The sequence below is a fragment of the Narcine bancroftii genome, chromosome 11, assembly GCF_036971445.1.
Source record: "Narcine bancroftii isolate sNarBan1 chromosome 11, sNarBan1.hap1, whole genome shotgun sequence".
Lineage (NCBI taxonomy): Eukaryota > Metazoa > Chordata > Chondrichthyes > Torpediniformes > Narcinidae > Narcine > Narcine bancroftii.
Window position 1 is genome coordinate 87,540,583 of NC_091479.1, and position 24,486 is coordinate 87,565,068.

Genomic DNA, 24,486 nt, shown 5'->3' on the forward strand with positions numbered 1-24,486 from the left:
CTTCTTGGGCCCTGGTATGATTGATTGTGCCCACTAGCACAATCGATTGGAATAGAGGAGAAAACAGCAACTTATACCACTACACAAAGATAACCAACAGATGGCTTTTCACTCTTTCCCCCCCACCCCACCCCATCCAGGATATCACAAAATTTCCAAACAAGGATAAGACTGTCCTAGGAGATGGAGGGATTACTCTCAGTGGAGGACAACGGGCAAGAATCTCTCTGGCAAGGTTTGTATTGCAATCAAATAGTGACCAAACATTTGAAATAAAATGATGTTTGAAAGTTCTTTTTGAGAACCCATAGTAAGGTCACTCTTTTTATTAGCAGTAAACCTCAACAAACAGTTAACTTAATCAACAAGTAATGCTTTAGAACAGCCTAGACTTGTATAAATTCTCTCGTCAAGAGAATGCTTCAAACAGAATGTTACTTCAGTTAAATAGCTACAAAGCCATTGAATGGGCACTGTAGCGTGATGGTTTTGGTTGAGGTAGCATCCAAACACTCAGACTTGATCTAGGGAGATGAGTTTGAATCCCACATTTGCAGCAATGTATTTAAATTCAGAAAATTAAATGAACTCCAGTCACGGAAACCATAAAGTCACCGCGGTTGCCTTTTGATTCACCTAATGACCTTCGGAGAAGGAGGAAGTTTGGCATCCCTGCCCAGTCTGGTCTGTCTGTGACTTCACGTGTACCAAAGGAGTTGACTCTTAAAATGACCTCATCCATTCTCCAACTACTGCACACTTTTGTGGGCTGGGAGTAGAGGGCTCACATCACAGGTCTTCCACAACCTGAAATTCAGTACCTTGATCAGCATGTAGACTGACAAAATGTGCAGGGCCTGCCCTTGATATATGGAGTAGAAAGTAGGGACAGAGCTTTTACAGTTGTGAAACGAGTAGGTGACAGTAATTCTGATGCAGGGTTTCTTGTCCACCTGTCTGCCTCTACAGATGCTGCCTGACCCACCAAGTTCCTCCAGCATTTTGTGTTTTGTTGTGAGTAACTGTGTTGAATGTGTATTGCCTCTGACATTCAGAGACATGCACTAGCTGTCAAAACTGAAGTAGACAATTTAATACATGTATTAATAAAAATAAAGTTAACAGAAAACAAACATTGAATTAAATCAAAGTAATTTTAAAAAGATAACGAAGCTCCTTCTCAGCTCTAAACTAATAAATGCTAAACTTTTTGAACAAAAGTTCCACATGTTTATTCACGATAAATTACATGCTTTACCCAGCCAGCACATAAACGTTTGATTTTGTTACAGGCTGCTCCTTTTAAGGCATTGGAGCTATCCCATGGGTTCCGAGAAACTGCTATCTTTACCTCCAGGGCTTTCTAACGAAATTAGCTCAGCCCTTTAAAGCATCATACACCCCACTAAAATCTTTGACACCCTCCCAGCCCAATCCACAGATAGGAGTGAAGGTATAAAATGAAGTTTGGGAATCACTATCTTACTCCGTTGTCTCACAATGTCAATTGAAACCATCGTGAGATTGCTCCCTTGTGGCAAGCCTAACCTGGCACAATTCCGTGTGGGGATTTGCCAATGTAATCTGGGGACTCCCGGCAAGACTGATGGACATATGGAGTCAAGCGTCAAAGCAAGTTTGTCCTCCCAAATCCATCAGTAAGTTCCAGCCGTGTTCAAGGCTACAGTCATTTCAAATGGTGGCCCTCTATGGTTCCAAGATCAGGATCACTGGGAAACCTCAGTGTGAGCAAGCCAAATGTTCATGAGCAGACATCATGATATTATTTGTACTTGGCTGATGATGCTTCAGCTTTACTCTAGGTGCAGCATTATTCTCAAGGACAGAGGAGCCAGAATGTTTTTCACAAAGCCACCACCATCGTACGAGTTGGCTTTGAATTGCAAAACCACATACTCCCAGGCACCGTTTAAAGTTGAGTTTGATGAAAAGACCGTTTATTAGCTGTGGTTCTAATTCTTTGCTTATTTCCTGAACCTGGCCATTGGAACTGAATTAGCTGCATCGGCACAAAGAAAATTATTATTTGGTCACTGCAGCATTAAAGAGGCTACTTTAAGAACAGCAATATTTCCCAGGATTTTGGTGTTAAAATTCAGGGCTAGTTTTAGTTCTCGGAGAGGGGAAGAAAAACAATACAAGTTATCTTAAGAAATGCAGATGAATGGTTAAAGGAGGAACAGAAAAAAAGGTTTCACAGAGGGGGGGAAAAAACCTGTGAACATGCCAGTTCAGCTCGGCTGATGGCTCTTGCTACCTTGAGTCAGGAGGTTGTGAGTTCACGTCCCAGGTAAAGTTGTGATAAAATAGTTTAGTACCACTCCACGATCAGATGATTAAACAACTTGATGCCAATTTACCAGCCTTATCATTTTAGCAACTTAATTTGCGAAGAGCCAAACTGCTTTTTTCTTCTCATTTTTATTATTAAGAACATAAAATCAAAGCAAACTCATATGAATAGAAATCACTTAGTTTTTCTTTTACTGTCAAATTTTAAACCTGACAGACAATTTCCATTGCAATCAGTCAGGCCTGTAATTTACCACAGATTTGATCTGGTACAGCTCAGAATCTGAGAGGCAATGCTCAAGAATGCAGCTGGGGTATTCCAGTAAGACTGGCCTCTGCCACCAGATTCTATGTGGAGTCCAGCAGTGAAATGAAGTGCTGTGCTCCAGTCTGTAAATTCCAGGTATTAAATGATCAGAATGCCTGTCCAGGACTTCACTGCATCTTAAACTGCAGAATCCCATTGCCTTTGAATGCCACTGTTGGCATTAGCCAGCAAATCTGGCCTACTATTAGCCCCTTTCACACTTGCAAGTGATCCCAGCAATTAACTGCCAATCGACCTTTAAGGTGCCAAGTGTGAAAGCAAAATCAACTCAATGCCAGCATCAGACGACGTCATCTCACGACAGGGATTGACGGCCTTGACCCCTAGTACAATCCCCGGCATCTGCAGACCTCGGCGTTGCAATCAGGCAAGTATGAAATGGGTAATTACATTGTGGGATTGAAATGACCCAAGTTTTTGCGTGAGTGCAGGAACATGAAGGAAGAAAAGATTAAAATGAAGGTATAAACTTTGCCGTGGGAAGGTTGCAGTGGGAGAGAGAAAATATATAGTAATAAATAGCAATAGCAGACAATTTTTAAATAGCATAGGAAAGTTTGTAGTGCTACAGCGCACAATTTATAAAGACATTGGATAAAGCAATGGCGGACCTCATTTCCCACAATGCCGTGCAGCAGAGAAACACCTCCATAAATGCTCCGTTGCTGCAGCCGGTCATACAGCCCTTTTTCTGCCGCATGGAATTCTGGGAGGGCAGGTCCAACGTTGCTTTCTCCCCCACAGTATTTATAAATTGTATGCGATAGTGCTACCAACTTTCCCACGCTGTTTAAAAACTGTCTGCTATTGCTATTTATTACCAGCACTCTCCCGTGGTTCCTTAAAAAGGTTTATATAGGTCGGCACAACAACAACTGGAGCTGAAGCGCTCATACTGTGCTGTACATAAAGTTTAATTATGTTATAATTATGAATGATTAATTTTGTTCAAATATAAGATTGATCAGGATCTAAGGCAGGTCCACCATCACTCGATGTGTCATGACGTCACCGGTAGAAGGTAGGACAGTCCTAACCCTGGAGATGACTCCTGCCAAGTGTGAAAGTGTTCAGTGTCCCAGTTAGGAGTGGTCAAGTCTAAAAAGCCAAAGCCCCCATTCCTATCCCAGGACACTGAACAGCCAATTTAGAGGGATGAAAGTGTGAAAGGGGTTAATGACTTGCCTTATATTATTTGCTTTTTTCTTTAGGGCACTGTACAAAGATGCTGATCTGTATCTACTGGATTCACCATTTAGTCATCTTGATGTTACCACAGAAAAGGACATTTTTGAAAGGTATATTTCAGAAGCTTGTCAAAAAATGTATTTAATAATCTCAGTCTTTAAACAATATAATATGGCAAAATTAACAAAAATAAAATTAATTAATCGAGATGTAGGTTCTGACTATGTGTTATCACTACATCACAATCACATGACATCTGTCTTCTGAGAGTGTTTACCTAATTCATCCACTTGCTGAAGCTTTTTGGGATCAGATGCATTACGTAAGAAGGAATCCGATTTAGATTTCAGATTTATTGTCAGAGTACACACATGACATCACATACAACCCTGAGATTCTTTTTTCCTGCGGGCCAGGCAGAATTACCCCTTATTGGCAGTGCAAATAAAGACTGACTCAACGTGCACATGTAAACAAATAAAGAAATGTGCCTTTGAGAGAGAGAAAAAAAAATCAGTAAGGTGCCAAAGTAAGAGTCCTTAAATAAGTCTCCATTTGAGTTTTTGTTGAGAAGTCTAATTTTCTGACCTGTGTCCTCTACCTTTTACGGGGCTTTGCGCTCAGGGTATTGGTGTACTCATACCAGACCATGATGCAGCCAGTCATACATAAAGCTGCCCACCAAGCAGATAACATAATCAGTGAATCTGAATCCAATATGTTCCCAATAAGTTAATGGCTGTTTTATCATTTTCACCTACTGAACTTCATTCTTAATCAAATGTTTTACAATCCATCCTTTAGGCCAAAGAACATCCTCATATGTTCATGCCGAGGATGTTTTATTTAGGTATAATCCATTGTAATAAATCTCTGAAAAATAAAACCAACGTTGTTCGGATGGAAATGGATTCATTTCTAATTTATGCTTTTTATAAACAGTTGTCTTTGTAAACTCATGGCAAACAAAATTCGAATCTTGGTGACGTCAAAACTGGAGCACTTGAAGAAAGCAGATAAAATTATGCTCCTGCACGAGGGCCATTGCTATTTCTATGGAACCTTCTCTGAACTTCAAGGTGTAAAGCCTGACTTCAGTTCACAACTGCTGGGTTCAGAGGGCTTCGACAGTTTCAGTGCTGAAAGAAGAAATTCGATTCTCACGGAAACCCTTCGCCGCTGCTCTGTATCTTCAGGGGATGGAGCAGGCTTGGGTGGCTTCGGTGAAACTCGTAAAGCATCATTTAAGCAGCCACCCACAGAATTTATTGAGAAAAGAAAATCCTCTCTTAAACTCAATCCAATAACTCCAAACAAGAACTTTCCCCTTATACAAACAGCTATGTCACACCCACAGACAAATGGCAGAGAAGAATGCTACAATGAACCAGCTGAAAGGCATTTTTCTCTCATTCCAGAGAATGAACTGGGGGAACCTGAACAGCCTCGTAGTAATTTATTCAAAAGTGAGATGTCATTTCATGGTCACAGGCGCCAGTCTATTCTGGCACTCATGACCAACACCTCAGCATCTCAGAATAAGACTCAGATGCGACGTAGCACTGTTCGTAAGCTGTCCATGGTTGCTCAGACCAACTTTACTTCTTCCAATATTGATATTTACTCAAGACGTCTATCTGAAGATGGATCTTTTGAAGTTAGCGAGGAAATAAATGAAGAAGATCTCAAGGTATGCTGAACTATTCCAACACTGGAAACTATAATTTAATATTTACCATGACATGTGCGAGAAAAGTTTTAAATCAAAATAAAAGAAAATTATCTGTTTTACTAGCACACGTTAATTAGGATCAAGAACAAGCTACTCAGTCCCTAAACAACTGACACATAAAATCTTTAGAGAAGACTTACAAATATGACACCAGAAATGCAAGGGAATATATTGCAAAAAGAAGTCTGAGAAGTTACCGAATAAAGGTATTTCAAATTCTTCAAGAAATCTATCAGGATTGGTGGGAGGATGTTTCTACTTGTAGGGAAGAGCTTAATAAGTAAGTAGTCCTGGTCAATGGCAAAAGAGAAATCTAATGGAGGATGCAGGGAAAAAAATCTTTACCCAAACAGTGGTGATAATGTCAAATAGCTACAACAGGAAGGAATTAAAGTGAATTTAAGGGGAGGTGACGGGAGAAGAAATAGTGGATTAGAGTCATAGAATAAAAGAGTATGGAAACAAGCCCTGTGGTTTGATATCCATGCTGACTAAGGTGTCTTCCAAGCTTGTCCCATTTGGTTCATTTGGCCAATATCTCTCTACTCCTGTCCAAATGGCTTTATTTTGTGGGAAAGATGGGAGGAACATTGGACCATTATTACTAGCATGGTTGGATTGAATGGCACATCTGAAACTGGATGAGATCATTTGCACCCTTTGACCAAAGATGACTTTAGCACTGTATTTAAGTCTTGGACAGTCTATTTAAATCTCTTGTGGAAATGCCAATGCAACCTCTGCTTCAGTTCCATTTACTGCGAAAACCTTCATCCATAATCTATACCCTTGCTATCTTTAGATACACTATTCTAATGCAATGCTGTATGAGAGTATAAACCTCTGCTTTCCTTGTACAGTTTCATGCTAATTCTAAATCTTTGTTCTATGCTTGTTAGTATAATTTTCAAGCTAAGTTGTGCTTCCATTCTAAATTCTCATCTTTGTATTCAAAACCCATCTGGGCTTAAATTCACTGTATCTCTATTATTTCCTTCCATGCCAACCTCTGGGTTCTCTGCACCCCTCCAATTCAGGTGTCCAGTGTAGCCACAGTTCCAATTATTTCAAAGTAAAAATGTCCTTGCATCAGCTGCTAAGACTTGGAATTTCCACCCTAAACATCCCTGCTTCCTAGATAACATCTTCAACATACACCAGATCTCCTTTTAGCTTTTGGTCATTTGTCTCACTATTGCTGAATGTATTTTGATGTTAAATATTGTTTTGGAGAACTCCCACAGGATGTCTTGGGAGTTTTATTATATTACCTGTGGCATGGGAATACTGTACAAACTTTTTGTTGCTGTGCTTGTGAGTTATCTCACTCTGTTTCCCACAGGAATGCTTTGTTGATGAAGAGGAAATCTGCAATGTTACGACTACATGGAGCACTTACCTCCGATATGTTACACTTAATCGCAGCTTGATAATTATTCTCATCCTTTGCCTTGTTATATTTTTTGCAGAGGTAAGAAGCAGTGGAGGCTATCTTAGTAAATATACTTATGGTTGGATAGATTTTTACATAATAGGGGAATTAACGAAGCTTATCAGATCAGCCATGATCTCATTGAATGGCGAAGCTGGCTCACTGGACCGGATGGTCTAATTCTGCTCCGAATTCTTATGTTCTTAAGAAAATTAATAGAATGCCAGTATACTTGATGTCCTAATCACTTGTTTGAGAATTTCCTTTTGCTCCAGTTGCATTAAATCATGTATATTTAGTGAAATGTAAATATGTTTCAAACTTTTAAGAAGGGGAAACATTGTGAATTATTATTGCTAACTACAGCCAGGAACTATCAATGCTATTAAACCAACATTAAAAGAAAGATCTTTATATCCAGAACAGGGATTGGTTTTTATAATTTTCACACAGTACTTATCCATTGATAATGCATTTTGCCCAATTAGGAGTTTGTAATACGGAAATAAAGAAAAATAGAAGCACGACTATGGCTTTTGCACCTCATGGATGCTCTGTCATTCAATAAGATTGTGGCTGATATTTTACCTTCATAGCAATATCTTAATTCATATTTCCTTCATTTATTGAGTCTCTAAAATGTGTGGAATATCCTCAGTGACTGAGCTGCAACAACCCTCTTGGGTAAAACTGAGTGCGTGACAGATCAATGAGCCATCCAAGGATTGATCGTGACACGATGTATCAATGAGCCAACCCAAGCAGTGATAGATACAAGATCTTGATGGCAATTGATTTCAGCCTTTAGAAAGTAGACCGGACAACCCTGAGAGAACTTTCACTTCTTTATTTTTCTCAATGATGTTCCAGAAGGAATGGCAGTCAAGAACAGTCTAATTTCAATTAATGGATTGAGAACTAATATATGTTTTCTTGATAATGGTGATTTGCTTTTAAACCTAAAGAAGCAGATCTGTTTTTTATAAATAATCATTAGTTTGATAATTTTTTAAAAAATTAGATTTAAATTTAGACATACAGCCGGTAACAGGCCATTTTGTGCCACCCAATTACACCCACTTGACCGACAAACCCCTACCTCCCCCCACCCCCCCCCCCCATGTTTTAAATGGTGGGAGGAAAGTGGAGAACTGGTATGTGTTGTGCCAGAAATTCAATTATAACACAGATCAATATCAACCCTGATCTCAACCGTTTTTTTTAAGTATACAGGTTTTTTTTAATTTGTTTTCTGATGAACAATTTTCCTGGCAATTATTGATGCATAAAAACAGATGTATTCAACTTGAGCATGAGAGATTTCAAAAGAAGCCTTTCTGTGATAAGATGTACAGTAATCTTATTGTTATTCTCTTTATTGTTTCTCTGAAGGTGGCTGCCTCCTTGGTTGGGCTTTGGATAATTAACAAGTGAGTAACTATGTCGTTTGCAATTTGGGGATTATTATCTTCCCTGTGTTTTGATTGGTGATATCATCTGGACATGAGTTAGAATAGCTTATAAAATGAGCAAGAATTCAGCATAGCCAGTTGATTTGTTTACACAGCAGCAAGCTCTGTTAGAAATGAGCTTATCAAAGCCATTTTTAATATTTTATTCGAGCCACTAATAATCATTGATACAAACTTCTTATCTGAGGTATAAACTTGACCATTTCAAGCATTTCTTTCAACCCGCTTTCAATGATTTCCCCCAATCCTGAAAGTGTTCGAATGTTTTGGCATCAATATTCTCTAATGTGCATAGGTTCTGGATTTCTTTGTTGCTGGTTTCTTGGAATACTTTTATTTTGAAACAGGTTGTTCAGTTACACTCCCAAGTTCAGCAAGGATAAATCACACCTGACTTATTGTTCCAGTCAAAGCGTGTGCTTCCTGTTTTAAATCACCACCCTGCAATGAACACTCCAGTCTCCAACATTTACAATAGTCGCAATTGGAGCCTCTAGTTTTGACTGGATTTGAAACTGTTCATGAGTTTTATCTTCATTCCTGATTGCTGCTCTAGATTTTCATGTTGTTTTAACAAACAAAAATATTCACGAAAAATAATGTGTTCTCACCGACATAATTTGGCATTATTTTAAATTTGGTGCTTGTTGCTCTCCTCAAGTGAACAATGTTCATTAACAATACACCAGATGTAAGCCTCTAATCTATTTTTGAATATGCCCAATTCAGCTGAAACAGGTTGAAGTTGTTGAACGTTGGCTCTGTCAACGTTCAATAATCATGACACGCAACTTGTACGGAGTTAATTAATACAAGAATTCTTATTTAGATCCGCACTACTCATTTGAGCACTTTATTCCAGTGAGTTGGCTGTTGACATAATGGTTGTAAACAGAGTAAAATCTAGCAAGTGATTACAAATTACTCTTTTTTTATAATTGACATTGGTACTTGTGCAAACCCCCTTGAGAATCTTAAGAACAGTTCTGCTCAATGCTAAATTCATACATGACAAATCTGCACATTGGCTGCATGTTCTCAGACCTCACAAGCTGTAAATGAATTATGAGGGTTTCTCTCATGAATGAAAGAACAAGAACAATGTGTTCTGTGGGGATTATTGGGTTGAAATTTAAAATGGTTCCGGAACACAGACCCCTTTAAATGCTTTGCTACATCATCCTAGAAATGTCTCTGGTAAGATGACCTCAACTTTGTCCCTGGATTTTTTTTGAATAAAATATTTCTGCAAGATCAATTAGTTGTTAATGGTTTTGTTTCCCATAAAACAGCTAGTTTATTTTCAAACTTTATCTTACAAAAATGAGTTAGAAATGCACTAGAGTTAACTTAACAATTGCAGAAAAATTAATTCATTAGTATGTGAAGCAAATAGGTTAACTTTTTTAGGTTTTGATCCCGCACTGGGTCCTTTACACCGTGCTAATTCACACACAGAGATTTCTTGAGCTGAAGTATGACACTAGGTCTATGAAGCTTGATCTTTGCACAGAATCTTGATATATGTTGGAAATCACTCCAGCCAGAGATAAGTGGGTTTTAATTAACTGTTTAAGGTGAGTGAAGGAAGATTTAGGGGAGACGAGAAACTTTTTAAACAGAGAATAGTAGGTACTTGGAATGCATTGTTGTGGGGGGGGGGGTGGTGGTGGCAGCTGGAAAATAAGAACATTTAAAAGAATCTTGGATCAGCAAATGGATGCAGGAAAAATAGAGGGTTATAAATTTGCAGAAGGGCGAAATTATTGTGGAGTAGGTTTTTATTGGTTTGCACAACATTATGGGCTGAAGGGCCTGTTCTGTGCTGTAATGTTCTATGTTAAACCAATATTGTACCAGTGGCATTCTTGGTTCAGATTTTGTGATCAGCAGGAAAGAAAATGTTAATAGGTAGCCATAGAATAACTTTAATCTGGAGTTTGATATAGTGCGATTTCCCCCTAACAGAAGATGTGTGGTATCTATAGAAGATCAAAGCTGCTGTATTTTGTGCTGACCCATGCCAATGGCTAGGAGCCAGAGTCCCAGTAGGAAATTATGTCCTGAAAGAAAACTGGAAGATTGGCATCTGAACAAATGAATCATCTTGCCATTCATCACAAGGCCTGTCCCAAAACATTACCAAAATATTCCATATATATACAAAGCTATTTGTCTTGCCACTGGTGGCTATCTGCAGGAAAGAAGATCTCTTTCAGAAGAGCATAAGACGTAGGAGCAGAATTTGGCTATTTGGTTCGTGGATTCAAAGCATGAGTAATAGATTTATCTCTCAATTCCATTTTTCTGCCTTCTCCCCATAATCTTTGACATTTTCTTATCAACTTTCACTAAATTCACTTGAAATATACCCAATGACTTGTCCACTCCAGTTTTGCAACGAATTACAGAGATTCACCAACCTCTGGCTGAAGAAGTTTCTCCTCATTTCTGTGGTAAAGGGACGTCCTTTTAGTTTTTTTCTCCCTCTTGGCTCGGTTACACTAGGTGTTCTAATTTAAAATACATCAGTCTGCTCTCCTTCTGCAACAGCTGCTGTTGAAATGGTTAAACTCTGAGAGTCATTAATAATGTCCCTTTCCCGGTAACAACGAACATGCTCCTTTAAATTACTGTGGTTTCCCAACACTTTGAGATTTCACACCCTTTTGAGGTGAGATTCCCAATTAAAGAAGCTTATTCACACCGAGAAATCTTAATTATGCCAACTAAGGAGATTTACAGAAGGTCAACATTAAAACTTGTAGAGCATTTGTTAGTAATGTACTGTCAAACTTGTGTGAAATACTGTGTAATTCTACTATTCCTTAGTGCATTGTAATCTGCTGCCTTGACTTTAAAATACCTATTGAAAGATTTTATTTCCAATGATAAAATTTGAAATATTAAAACTATATTTCAAATTATATTTTATTTCAAGGACAAAGTTGAAACTTCTTTATCTTGCTGAATAATTAATGATCATTTAGGAATCATCAGTAAATTATGAATTGTTGAGCACTTTCACATTGCTTCTTGAACTAAAAATCCACATTCAATAGCATTAACTCCCCAAATGTACCAACTTAGCAATAATGTTTACATGGAATAAAACAAGATAGTACTCAGGGACTTTTTAAAATTTAACATCAATTCAAACTATTAGATACTGTAATCAGCCTGTCAACAAAAGATGATACTTTTTTTTCTCAAATGTAGTCTGTTTGATAATTTCAGATTAGCAGAAGATCCTGGAACACTAACTAATGACACTTCAATCAACCTCTTCAACATATCTATATTTTCTAAATTTATTACCAATGGTGGATATTATTACATATTCTACATTTATGTGGGACTTTCAGACAGCTTCCTTGCACTTGGTGTGATTCGAGGACTGCCTTTGGTTCATACTCTTGTTACCATCTCCAAGGACCTACATAAACAAATGCTACACTCAGTTCTCCAAGCTCCCATGACTGCATTCAACAAGATGAAAGCAGGTAATAACATAATGCAATGTTATATCATTACAACCATGATTTTGGATGCTAATTTCATGAGTCAGATCTCTGTGCAAAAACATTGGGAAGAATTCCTTAGATTTGAAAAGTTGATATCGCTGGAAGTCTAACCTTCATTTATGTTTCTATTAGAATTGTACAGTGTATAAAAGACTTTAGTGTGTTAAATCCCATATTATTTTCAACTCAGTGAATTATAATCAGTGCACTGTTTTCCTTGCAAATTGATCCAGGCATCATTGATTTTTGAATTATTTAACATTATCTTATCAATTGTTCTTTGAGAACATTTCAGTGATCTACTGATGGACATTTCACAACTGTTGTTACTAGAGACTACTGTAATAGTATTACGGACACTTGAATGAAGCAAGAATAGTCAAAAATGGCATTAATTTGGCATAAAAATAATGAACTGGTGAAAGCAATAATTTTAGAGAAAATTGTTAAAGATTAAGGTGCAAACCTTTTAACTGGATAATCTAGTAATTAAGGAATTGACTATTTTGATTTGATGGAGATAATTTTATAATTTGTGTGATTTAGTTGTGCTTTATCACTCTATGCATATCAGATAAATCTTTCAACGTCTTGAAGGCAGGTAAATTAAATGTAAAATTTACAGTTTAATTAATTTATGACAAGATGTAAGAGTCAAACTGACTTGCAAGATTGGCTTTGACTCCTCTTCAGTCTAATTGCAGGAATAAAGTTAAAGCCAATGGTTTTGAAATCAATTCAGAAAGAAAGTGCATTCAAAATTAAATTGCATAATTTAACAGATGGCGACTTGACATAGGATGCCTAGTCTATATAAATAAATGTTCTACTTTTCTTGAATCTGAAATAATCAAAGGGATTGGAAACATGTAATTCATGCAAACATGTGAGCAAAGGCCTTCCATATATAATAGTAGCTGCACAGAATTATACTGAAGAAGACAGCCTAGCATTTTGAAATAATTTCTCAAAGCAGCCCTTTTGATAAGATGCTGAGTAATCCAATTCTAAATGAAAGAGATTATCTTTTACATTTTGTAGTAAATCTGAACAAATGAATACTGAATAAACGAGGCAAGTCTGTAAACACTTGCTCATGGAGTTCTGACCCATTTCGAATTCTCCCATATGTCCATCAACTCTTCTTTTTATTATAATAAATAAAATTGGGTTCTTTTAAAACAACTATACTTTATTAGCTAAACTCATTTCTGGATGACAAAAAGTTGAATAGTGTTGATTTAATTTTGATTTAAAACTATACTGTATATTGGAAGATGAAACACTGGGAATCGTACATCAATCAAACACAGCTTTTCTATTATAGGATTACATAGCAAAGTCTTGCCTTCAAAGGAAAATTATTTGTATTTCAAAATTCCTTTTCTGTAGAGAAGTCTATCACTTGTGTTTGAATTTCTCTCACAGACACAGGTAAAACATACCTTTAAATGATTACTTAAGCATTAACACGTTGCTCTCTCTGTATCTGTATGTGTGTGAGAGCCAGCATAAGGTCTGAATGGATGAGTTTAAATCCTTCATTGTAGAAAAGAAACAGAATAATTTTGGCTGGCTAACTCAGAAGCCCTGGTATGAGTGATAGTGGCTGAGAAACATTCAGCTCATTTATCCTAAAATAATGTGATACATATGCAAACAAAAAACAATATTCTTGACTAGGACTGGACTAAACATATCTGATTATTATCATGAATATTTATCAAACTTGTACTGAAACTAGAGAAACCATTAGAAATAGGTAAAAGTTATACATTGTGCCAAGAAACCAGATGAGAAAATCAGTACATTGTGTCATTAAACAACCCATCCATGCACTGCAATGTTGACAACTTTTTAGATCTCATCTTGAGATGGGTTTGTGTATTGATGATCAATTAAACAAATTCAGATTCTAAGTACACAAATCCCAACATTTGCAATTCAAATTAAATGCACAAAACTGCTGATGGTACTGTCATCAGTATATCAAGCAAAAACTGACATTCTTTTTCTCAAATATAGTCTGTTTGATTTTATTACATATGCATGTGAAATTGCTGTGTCCAAGGAAATAGCATTCAAGAAAGCTGAAAGTAATGACCCTCCAAGTATAATTTACAGTCTACAATCTTAGGTCAATCAGTTGCTTTTATTACAAAAGCTACCACTCCACCACATTATTATCTGTTTAGAACAGCCAACCATTTTAGTTGCCAAAAGAAAGGTTATATTTTGAAAGACCACAGATCCATAACTAAAATCATTTCTATCGATGGCCATCTGCATTGTTCACAAACCTCATGGAACAGAATGCAATCAAAGTTGTATCATCCAATGGCGGCTGGAGCAGCTAAGTCAGTCTCATGAGCAAATGTACTTGGGGCATTGAAAATTCAGCATAAAATACCACGGCCAATTTAATGTGGAAATACTGAACATCTCTGCACGATGGGGTTTACATCTTCAGATCTGAAGAAAAAGAGATTAAAAATGTCCTGGAGCCTTATTCATCTGAATTTGGCTTCTGGAGCTGAACAAACAAATTAAAACGCCACCATAGCACTAATACAAAATAATTTTTACATTTATTTTTTGGGGGGGTGGAGGGGGGTGCTTTCCTGGTCAGTATTTCATGCAAGCACATTGGAGAATTTCTCTTTAAAGGATCCGCATCTATTTTGGTTCACTATCTGACTAGGCAAACTCAAACAAGTGGGAGATCTGAAACACAGCACAGTGTGAAACTGATGACAAAATCCAAGGTGTGAATGTAGATTAAATTATCTCTGCTAAAAACGAGGCAAGTCTGTAAACACTTGCTCATGGAGTTCTGACCCATTTCAACTTAATACCAATGGAATCAATGGAAGATGTAAATTTATTTAGCTTGAGGGAAATTCAATCACAACATGTAAATAGGTTAATGTACTTGCAAATTATAGTTACAGTAAATTCCCCATTATTCAGAATTCAAGCAACCAGCAAAACAAATCATGGAAAATAAATGTTAAAATAATGAAATTTTAAAATTGGCACCCCATAGCAGTTAGTTCACCAATCCACGCAGTACGCCATTTCAATGATCATAATTCACTTGTCCAGCATCCCCATAGGTGCTGAATACTAGGGTTTTTACTGCATTATGATGCAGAAATAGACAATCAGGCCTTTTACTCATGGTTATCCTATCAGTTATATTACTGCTCTCCTATTTTCCTTGGAGCATGAAAACAAATTCTCCCATATGTCCATCAACTCCTCTTTTTATTGTAATAAATAAACTTGGGTTATTCTAAAACAACTATACTTTATTAGCTGAAGTACATACACAACCATGAGGAGGCATACATCTTGAATCAAACCGAGTGATTCCCTCTAGAGGTCAGGAAGATCACTAGCACTCTAGCACTCTATCGCTCCGTCTCCTTTCCTTGAAATGTATAATCTAACATGACACACTAATACTGTATTCATTTCAATTTAAAGTTCAACACAAACATCAGCAGCACAAACTTTTTAAGTATGTAGTTCTTTTCCTTTAGAGATTCAGTCTGTCAGGTGCTTTGATAATACATGTGGATCTTCTTAGCACAGATGCTTGTGTCAGCTCTGCTGGTCCATTACTGTCTAATACTGGTGGTGCTTCCTCTGTTGCTCTGCAGGCTGGATATTCTGCATTTGTCTATTCCTACAGTGTCTCTTGTGTTTTCAGCAGGCTCTTTTGATTCAACCCATCCTCTGTTCTGACAGTGTAGGATCTTGGATTCACTTCCTGCAGAACAGTGGCCTTTCTGTCCCAAGTGTTGGAATCTCTGAGTCTCACTGTGTCATGTTGTGTCAGGGGCCCTAAGCTTCTTGCTGACTTGTCATAGTTTGCTTTTTGCCTCCATTGCAGATGCTTTTGTTTGCATTTGACATCTTCAACATCTCTGTTCTTGTTTGGGTCTGCAGAGTAGGGAAGTGTGGTGCGTAGTGTATGTCCCATCAGAAGCTCATGTTTAAGTTGCAAAGCTCTGTAATAGGGCTAGATACCAATCTGAGTGACTGTCCAGTGCTTTCTTGAGCAACTGGTTAACCATGTGAATTCCTTTCTCTCCTTTACCATTTGATTGTGGATGCTGAGGACTTGAAGTCATGTCAAAAATCATACTCTTCTGCAAAGTTCTAGAATTATCTTCAGCTGAGGCATGGTCCATTGTCACTGTAGACAATTTGAGGAATTCCATGTCTTACAAAGATCAATTCATACATTTGATCACACAAGAAGCAGACATATCAGGAAGCAGCCCAATCTCTGGATGGTTCTGTAATCAATAACCAGCAAGTAATTCTTTGCATCCATGTGGAACAGATCAGTCCCAACTTTCTGCCATGGTTCTGGTATGTCAGTTATTATCATGGGTTCCTTTGTCTACTTTACATGATGTTTCCAACAGATCTCACAGCTGGAAACCATCCTGTCAATGTTAGCATTTATCCCTGGCCAATAAACAGTAGGTCTGGCTCTTCTCTTGCATTTTTCCATTCCAAGGTTCCCCTCGTGCACCCTTTTCAGCATCTCTTATCTCTGTGATTGAGGAATGATAATTCGGCTCTATCTGTGTAGATATCTGTGTCAATGCTCTGTCCATTGTAGGCATGCATGGATGTATGACCTTTGCCCCTGTGTCTATCTTGAAAGGAATATTTTCTCCTTTTGTATGCAATGACACAGTCCACTTGTTCTGCTCGACTCTGTTCACGTTTGACTATTCAGTGTCAGTTGACTTATAATCTTCCTGCACTCCCATGCCAACAAAAAGTGTATCAATGAGAGCAGTTTCTTCTATAGTATGTATAGTTTCACCTCTGTTTTGTTTCCCTTTGGAAAAATATTGCTTTGTATAATGATTCTGCGCTTTGTACTTATTACAGTCTATTTTATAGGCTGAGCATCATTTTGGAGCATGTTGAGTGCCATGTTGTTTGCAATTGAATGTCTCTCCATCTTTTTGTGTTTCCTATATCTCGTTATTTGTTTGTGTGTGGATACACACTGTGGCTATGGCTATGCCTTTGATTTCACTGGCCTTTGGACGATCACTGAACTTTATTGCATGCTGCAGAGCTAAATCACTGATGTGGCATATCTTCACAACTCCAGCTAAGATAAGTTCTGTCTCTTGCAGACACCTCTCTTTCACTTTCTTATCAATAATCCCAAACAAAATTTAATCACAGATCATTGAATGCTCCAGTGATCCAAAATTGCATGTTCTTGCTTTTAATTTCAAGTCTGTTAAAAAAAAGTATCAAAATTCTCTGCCTACAGCTACATGCATGTGTGAAACACAAACTTCTTGAGCATTTCATTTCTCTTTGGTAAACAGTGTTCATCAAACATCTCGATAACCTTGTTGAACTTGCCCTAATCTTGTGCTTCAACAAAATCAAATGTATTGAAAACCTCTCATACTTGATGTCCCACCATGGTAAATAGCAGTGCCATCTTCCATGCATCAGGTTTTCTATCGTCCAATGGCTTGCAAATACAGCATGAATCTTTGTTTGAACAGCCTCCACTCATGATTGATATTTCCAGTCCAATTTACAGCATCAGGATCTTCACACTTTCCATTTCCATGTTGCTATTGACTGATTCTCACTCCTGGCACCACGTGATGTTTCTTTCTATTGAAATAAAAAGCTTGGGTTCTTTTAAATCAACTAAACTTTTATTAAAGTTCCCACACAACTGTGTGGAGGCATTCATCTTGTATCCAACCGAGCTCCAAAAAACTAGTTTTCGATTCCCTATAGTGGTCAGGAGGATCGCTAGCACATTATCATTACATCCTCCATTTTGGTTCTATAACCATGTTCCAACACTAAGACACAATATACAAATACCAATTAATCAATCAGCACCTCTCTGTGGACATGATAGAAAATGAGATAATCAGATCAAGGCCATGGGAGAATGTGCAACGCCACATGGACAGCTCCTGAGATCAGAATTTAATCACTGCAAGTATACTGCCTTGCAAATAAACTTCTTTGGATATAGGCATTTATGCATTTTCACTGTGTAGAATATTATGGAAATGTAAATATAGTTGATTCATGCTACATTGCAGATATTAACACAAAACAAAGTGAATTCTGCATTGGAGAAATGCTGCCAATTTGTACATGCTGCCTTTTCACATTAAACATTAAATTCCCATGTTGTTTGCCCACTCAACTGAGTCTCTTTAGCACCATTTGAAGAAAAACGGGGAACTCTGAGCTTCCTCTGTGGAACTTTTCTGCCATAACTAACACCATCAAATATTGATTAGTAGTAATCCTTTCATTTTTGTTTGCATAAATTAGTTCCTGTTTTTCCCCTCGTGGAGATGTAAATGTTGGGACAATGTAACATCTGTATAAAGTGTGAAGTATCCTTTCCACTAGGACAGCTGATCTGATATCACATTTGGAATTGATCTAGAAACATTTGGTGCCATGAAAGCATTTGCAACAGTAGTTTCCTCATGAGCTAAATAGATTTACACCTCCCATTGTGTTGTTTGATAAATATCTATGTACTGCCATGGCATTTGAAAACAACATTTGGTTAACCTTAGTTCAATATAATCATAAATTTTACTTGTGATGCATGGATTTTTCAGAAACTCTGTATTTATTTAAATTTTCAGGCAGAATCCTAAACCGATTCATCAAAGACACTGCTGTTATAGATGATATGCTGCCTCTCACTGCCTTTGACTTTGTGCAGGTCAGAGAATTTCAAATGAGATTTTCTAATTCTTTATTTATTTGTCTAAATTTATTTGTGTGGAATTGGTTTCAGTATTTAAAATGTACGTCGTCTGTCCAGTGAAGCTACTTGACAAATAATCTAGAGTTCTGAATAAAGTGAGTTCAAATCCTCAATAGCAATTTTTTAATTTAAACTTGGGTTAAAAAAAAAGTAAAATTTGTCCCATACTGTTGGCTTATACTTAACTGTCCTTTGGAGCAATTTAGCAAATTCTTTAACCACTTTAAGTCCACAAAGAATTTTTAAAATATATCGCCACATGCACATTAACAGGTTTAAATGTTCTCTGTACCAAACTGCTGGAAAATTCACAGATATTTATCTTCATTTTTCACTTTTTTAAAAAACATATCTTCACTTTGCAAGGTGTTTGAAGAGATTCAGTACGTCACCAAAGACTCGCAAAATCTTCCACATGTGTACCACGGGGATCATTCTGGCTGATTGCATCACTGTCTGGTACGGAGGTGCCAACACTCAGGACAAGAAAAATTCCAGAGGGTTGTTATCTTGGCCTGCGACATCACAGGCACAAGACTTCACTCCATCGAGGACATCTACAAGAGCTGGTGTCTTAAGAAAGCAGCCTCCATCCTAAAGGACCCCCACCACCCAGGCCATGCCCTCCCTCGTCACTCTGCTACCATTGGGAGAAGGGTACAGGAGCCTGAAGACGAGCACTCAGCAGTACAGGGACAGCTTCTTCCCCGCTGCCATGAGATTTCTGAATAATCAATGAACCAAAGGCACTGCCTTACTTTGATTTTTCGTGCACTATTTTATTTATTTTTGTAAGGTGGTTCATACAAATGTTTGCACTGTGATTGCTGTGGCAAATTTTGCCTAATATTAAGAATGTATTTTCTCTGTGCAGGCAAACTATTCAAATCTAGACAACTGTGTCCAGATTTCACTGGCCCTACACCCTTTAACACTTATAATCTCTACACTCCTAAACTTGCCTCATTTGGATGCAGAGAGGTGAGATGTAATGGAAGAAATAGGTTGCCAGACTGAGCAAATAATTTTTTTCTGGGAGCCTTTGACAGCCCTGAAAATACACAAAAGTTCCTGAAATTTCTGGGTTTTTAATGATTAATAATGATAAAAATTAAAATTCATTAAATTGGTAATTAAAACATTTAGCAAGCCACATTTTCTTTTTAAATTCACTTTTCCATGCATTTCTTCCCTGCAATTTTATGATTCCTGTTGAAATCTCTGGGCTAACGGACTCATTATTTTTTTAAACATGTAGCATGTTAACAGGTTCTCTGCCACCCAATTACCCTATAACTGCCATTACATTTTTTTGAAAGGAAATCCGAGCACCCGAAGGAAACCATGCAGACACGGGGAGAAAGTACAAACCCTTTACAGACAGCGCCAGATTCGAATCCGGGTCACTGGTGCTATGGCGGCGTTGCTCTAACCTCTACGCTAACTGTACCACCCGTATCCTTCGTGGCTCTAAGCTGGTGCAGGATCCATCGAGACCCAGCCACAAACCACAGATGAGAGATGGCTGGAGATCTCAACCACTAGATTTGGACTTCTGAATTACCATGGGAACCTTGAAATTTACTGGACTTTCTATTGGGCATTAACAAATCATGAAATACATTGTTTTGCCACAGCATCACAGAGCAAACATTTATATAAACCACCTTACAAAAATAAATAAAAATAGTGCATGAAAATTGGCACCGAGGAGGAATCAGATGTAGGAATGAAAGTGGCTACAGGCTCTAAAATAATGTACAATACCAGTCAAGATAACATGTTAATAAAACAAAACTTTTCTTTAATCTGAATGTTTTCTTGAAAACAGAGAGATTACCATGGATCTGATAAATAAGGATGAAATAATAGTTATGTTTTGTCATATATTCCTGAATACTCTTTCAGTTCACCTAAATCTTTGCTTATTTAGAACATGGGTATCCATCTTCATGCATGCAAGTTCCCCTGAATATTACTAACTTGAAAATATGTAATATTTTTCCTAAATTGTTAATGATGCAAAATCCTGGAACTTCAAGCAAACACCCAACACTACAATACAAAGACTGGTGCAGTGCAAGGTCCTGAATCTTCTCAAGGATACTTAGAGATGATTGTCAAACATTTTCCTTATGGGACTGCTCACCTCCCTTGAATAAATAAGAATATCCACAGTGTTCCCTGGAATTGGAGCACACGAACTTCATTTTAATGTCATCCATCCACAATTTTAAGGAGTGAATCTGTGAAGAACCAAATAAACTTCTGGGAAAGAAGCAAGCATTGGTCAGGGCATCCCTTTAATCAATCCTAGGTTCACTCTGGCCAAGGGCAGCAGCACTAGAGATGTTGGTTACTCTATCCTTTGAACTTGGACAATATTGTCTCTTCGGACCACCAAAGAATTTAAAATCCTAACCATGTATCCATTATTTGTATGATGTTAGTTTTAATCAATGAAACGCAATTTACTAATTTTGCATTCCATTTACAGTTGATACTCATCGTTGTGGGTGCCATCAGTGTGGTATCAGTTTTGCAACCATACACTCTACTGGCTGTGATTCCGGTGGCATTTATTTTCATAATGTTGAGGGCTTACTTCCTCCGCACATCACAGCAGCTGAAACAGTTGGAATCTGAAGGTATGCATAGAGAGAACAGATACAGATCTCTTAACTGTACCTTGCTCAGTAGCCCAAAATAGCCCACACGTTGAGGACTTTGTCCTGTTTCTTGCTCAAGGTACTGTTAGGACACCTTATGTCCAAAAATTAACATATTAACAAAACTTTCAGAGGTCCAGAATGCCTCCATGGAGTCTTATGATGTTCATCTTCCTCCCACTCTGGCTCATGCTGAAATCTCCTTCTTCCATTACCTCAGTTAGTCATAGATCATTCAGAGACACAGTACAGCTATATTATTGGATGACTATTACCTCAAACTCGTATTTTGGCCATATACAACATCCTGATTAGGATAGAAATGATCAAACCTTTATATGTCAGATGAAATTACTCAAATTGGTTAATTGCATTGTGGGAAATTCAGGGTGACAACACACACGCTGTGATGACATTTATATTTTGAGTTTAAATGAAAGTAAAATACCCAGGCTCATGGCCATTCATAATTCAATTTCTTCAAAGGAGTGCGCAGAGATCAGAATCAGATCAGAGAAATTCTAAATATCATCTCCTCATTCACAGTTTGACTGTCAACTTCACTGGATCTTCCTTGAGCCACTCTTGAAAAAGTACAATAGAAATATTGATGAGAAATGTAGTGAATGGCATGATGGTGAGCCAAATGTGTCACCATCTTCCCTTGGTTATCCTTCAATCTGGTGCCTATGTGCAGACTGAGGTCTATTAAAAGATAGCAGTACAAAGCAATCCTGCCATTTAACCACATTTAACTAATTAGTCTCCATATTGGTTATGAAGTTTAATCACTCAGAATTACCTGCGAGATGTCATTTTATTGTTGGCGAATTCTGCACCATAGTCTTTGCTGTGAACAGAACTGGAAATCAGATTAATAACAATATTTGTATTTATTTCCTTTTGGTTATAGCTCGCAGTCCTATTTTCAGCCACCTCATCACTTCATTAAGAGGACTGTGGACAGTAAGAGCGTTTGGCCGACAGTCTTACTTTGAAACACTTTTTCACAAGGCTTTGAACCTCCATACCGCAAACTGGTTTCTCTACCTCTCAACACTCCGTTGGTTCCAGATGAGGATTGACATTGTATTTGTCCTCTTCTTTAGTGCAGTTACTTTCATCTCCATAGCAACACACAGTAAGTTGGCAAGATAATAGAGAAAGCAGAAGCAGCATCAAGGGGTAATTATTGGTTAATGTTCTCATCAGAATCCACGGACCGTAATTGATGCAATGCAACTTTAATATGCTTATATAGTTAGAGCACAGAATCAACGGTAATACATGTTATGAGAAACTAATACTCAATGGGAATGGTAATATAAAAATTCCTCCTTCCCAGGCCTAGAATATTTTACTACAACCTTGTAGATCTGTGCTGCTCCACTGTCTGTGTGCAAATATCCAGGAAAAGACCGTGAATGTTTAGTGAGATTGGGTTATTAAGAGTGCATATGAAAAAAATTTGGCCAGTGTCCTTGAACTGAGTGGATGGATGAATGAGCCTGCTGCATCATCAAGATAGCCCAATTATGACTCACTAGCTGTTTCGGTTGTTTTACTCAGGATATTCAGGAACAATCTCTCTGAACTAAAATACTAAAGAGAATTAGAAATTTTACAATATGGTTTTGTATATATTGCAAATTTGTCCACTTAAATTGATTATTTGAACTGTTAAATATATCATTTATATGTTAAACGCCAATGCATTAACAACATTCTCATGTACATGACAGCTCAAAGGAAGGGGCCATCTGGCTTTTCATTCCTGTATGACAAAATTAAATATATTCAGAAAAAAAATACAGTCAAACAAGGAGATAGTAGAAGGCTTGACTGAAGATTTGATAGTGAAATTTACATTTGTTTTCTTTAGATGTCGGGGAAGGAAAAGTTGGAATTATCCTTACGTTAGCTATGAACATCATGAGCACTCTGCAATGGGCTGTCAATTCAAGCATAGATGTGGATAGTCTGGTAAACAATATTCACCATGGGTTTTAATTTTTTAATGCATTTTTTCTTCTGCAATCCAATGACAGGTCTGATCATTCATTGAAAATATTCTATGGAAAAACTGGATTCTGGTCCAGCTGAAGATCTAAAATACACATGAATACACAGCAGGAACATGTATTCAGAGGTCCTATTTTTAGAAGATGGTTAAAAATGAAACATTATACTGGTAGTCCTCAACTTACGACCATAATTGGGATCGAAGGATCGGTCATAACTTGGTTTAGTCGTAAGTTGGATTCACAATGAGGTATTAAAGCAATTTTTCCAAAAAAATTTCAAAAAATTAAACTTTGATGAAGAATCTCAGCAGATGTATAGTTTTTAAGAAAATGTGTTCATATGTGCGGGTGGACGTAAGTTGAGGACTACCTGAACACATCAGCCAAGACTAAACCCTCTCCATTGAGGAATCAATGCTGAAGAGCGCCTGGAAATTTAAAATATCCATGTTCCTGTGGGAAAGAAAATTTAGTGGCAGCTACATAGTGAAATTGTTGAAGCTCAAACCTGGAATTGTTCCTATTCCCAGCAAATTCCTCCCCCATCAAAGATTATGGAAAAAATTAAGAGAGGATTCTGTAAAACACATGAAGACACTAGAATAGGCATTAAAATGAACAGTACTACACTACTCCTGTTGGTATCACATGACATATTTTACAATAAAAATTACTTCATAACTGTACATACTGCAAGTTCCACCTGAGACGTTCAAAGTCAAGAACATTCAGCCTTTTGTGGGAATAACTATAATTCTTTATTTTTCAAATAGATTATAAGAATTGATATTTGTTTAATCTTTATTCTGACATTAGATTCCTGTTTGTAATCAGTGTAAAACTGACGTTAATATATCCTCAAAATGTAGTATTTGTTTATTCATTGAATTTGGGTAAACTGAAGTTTTGCAAGTATAAACTGCATTCAACCACAGCTGAGAACCATTAAATTGATTGTTCCTTTAATCTTGAGCACCTCTCATGGCCTGCATTAAT

The 24,486-nt window shown here is 37.3% G+C and overlaps 1 protein-coding gene across 1 annotated transcript in view; it reads left to right on the forward strand.

Moving 5' to 3' along the window:
• cftr (CF transmembrane conductance regulator) overlaps positions 1 to 24,486 on the forward strand; it is an 85,511-nt gene that overhangs the window by 50,183 nt on the left and 10,842 nt on the right. Inside the window, exons 12-21 of the mRNA XM_069903891.1 lie at positions 141 to 235; positions 3,853 to 3,939; positions 4,772 to 5,519; positions 6,904 to 7,032; positions 8,386 to 8,423; positions 11,703 to 11,968; positions 18,673 to 18,752; positions 21,295 to 21,445; positions 22,380 to 22,607; positions 23,349 to 23,449. Coding sequence (XP_069759992.1) covers positions 141 to 235; positions 3,853 to 3,939; positions 4,772 to 5,519; positions 6,904 to 7,032; positions 8,386 to 8,423; positions 11,703 to 11,968; positions 18,673 to 18,752; positions 21,295 to 21,445; positions 22,380 to 22,607; positions 23,349 to 23,449 — 1,923 coding nt within the window. The remainder of the gene's footprint in view (positions 1 to 140; positions 236 to 3,852; positions 3,940 to 4,771; positions 5,520 to 6,903; positions 7,033 to 8,385; positions 8,424 to 11,702; positions 11,969 to 18,672; positions 18,753 to 21,294; positions 21,446 to 22,379; positions 22,608 to 23,348; positions 23,450 to 24,486) is intronic.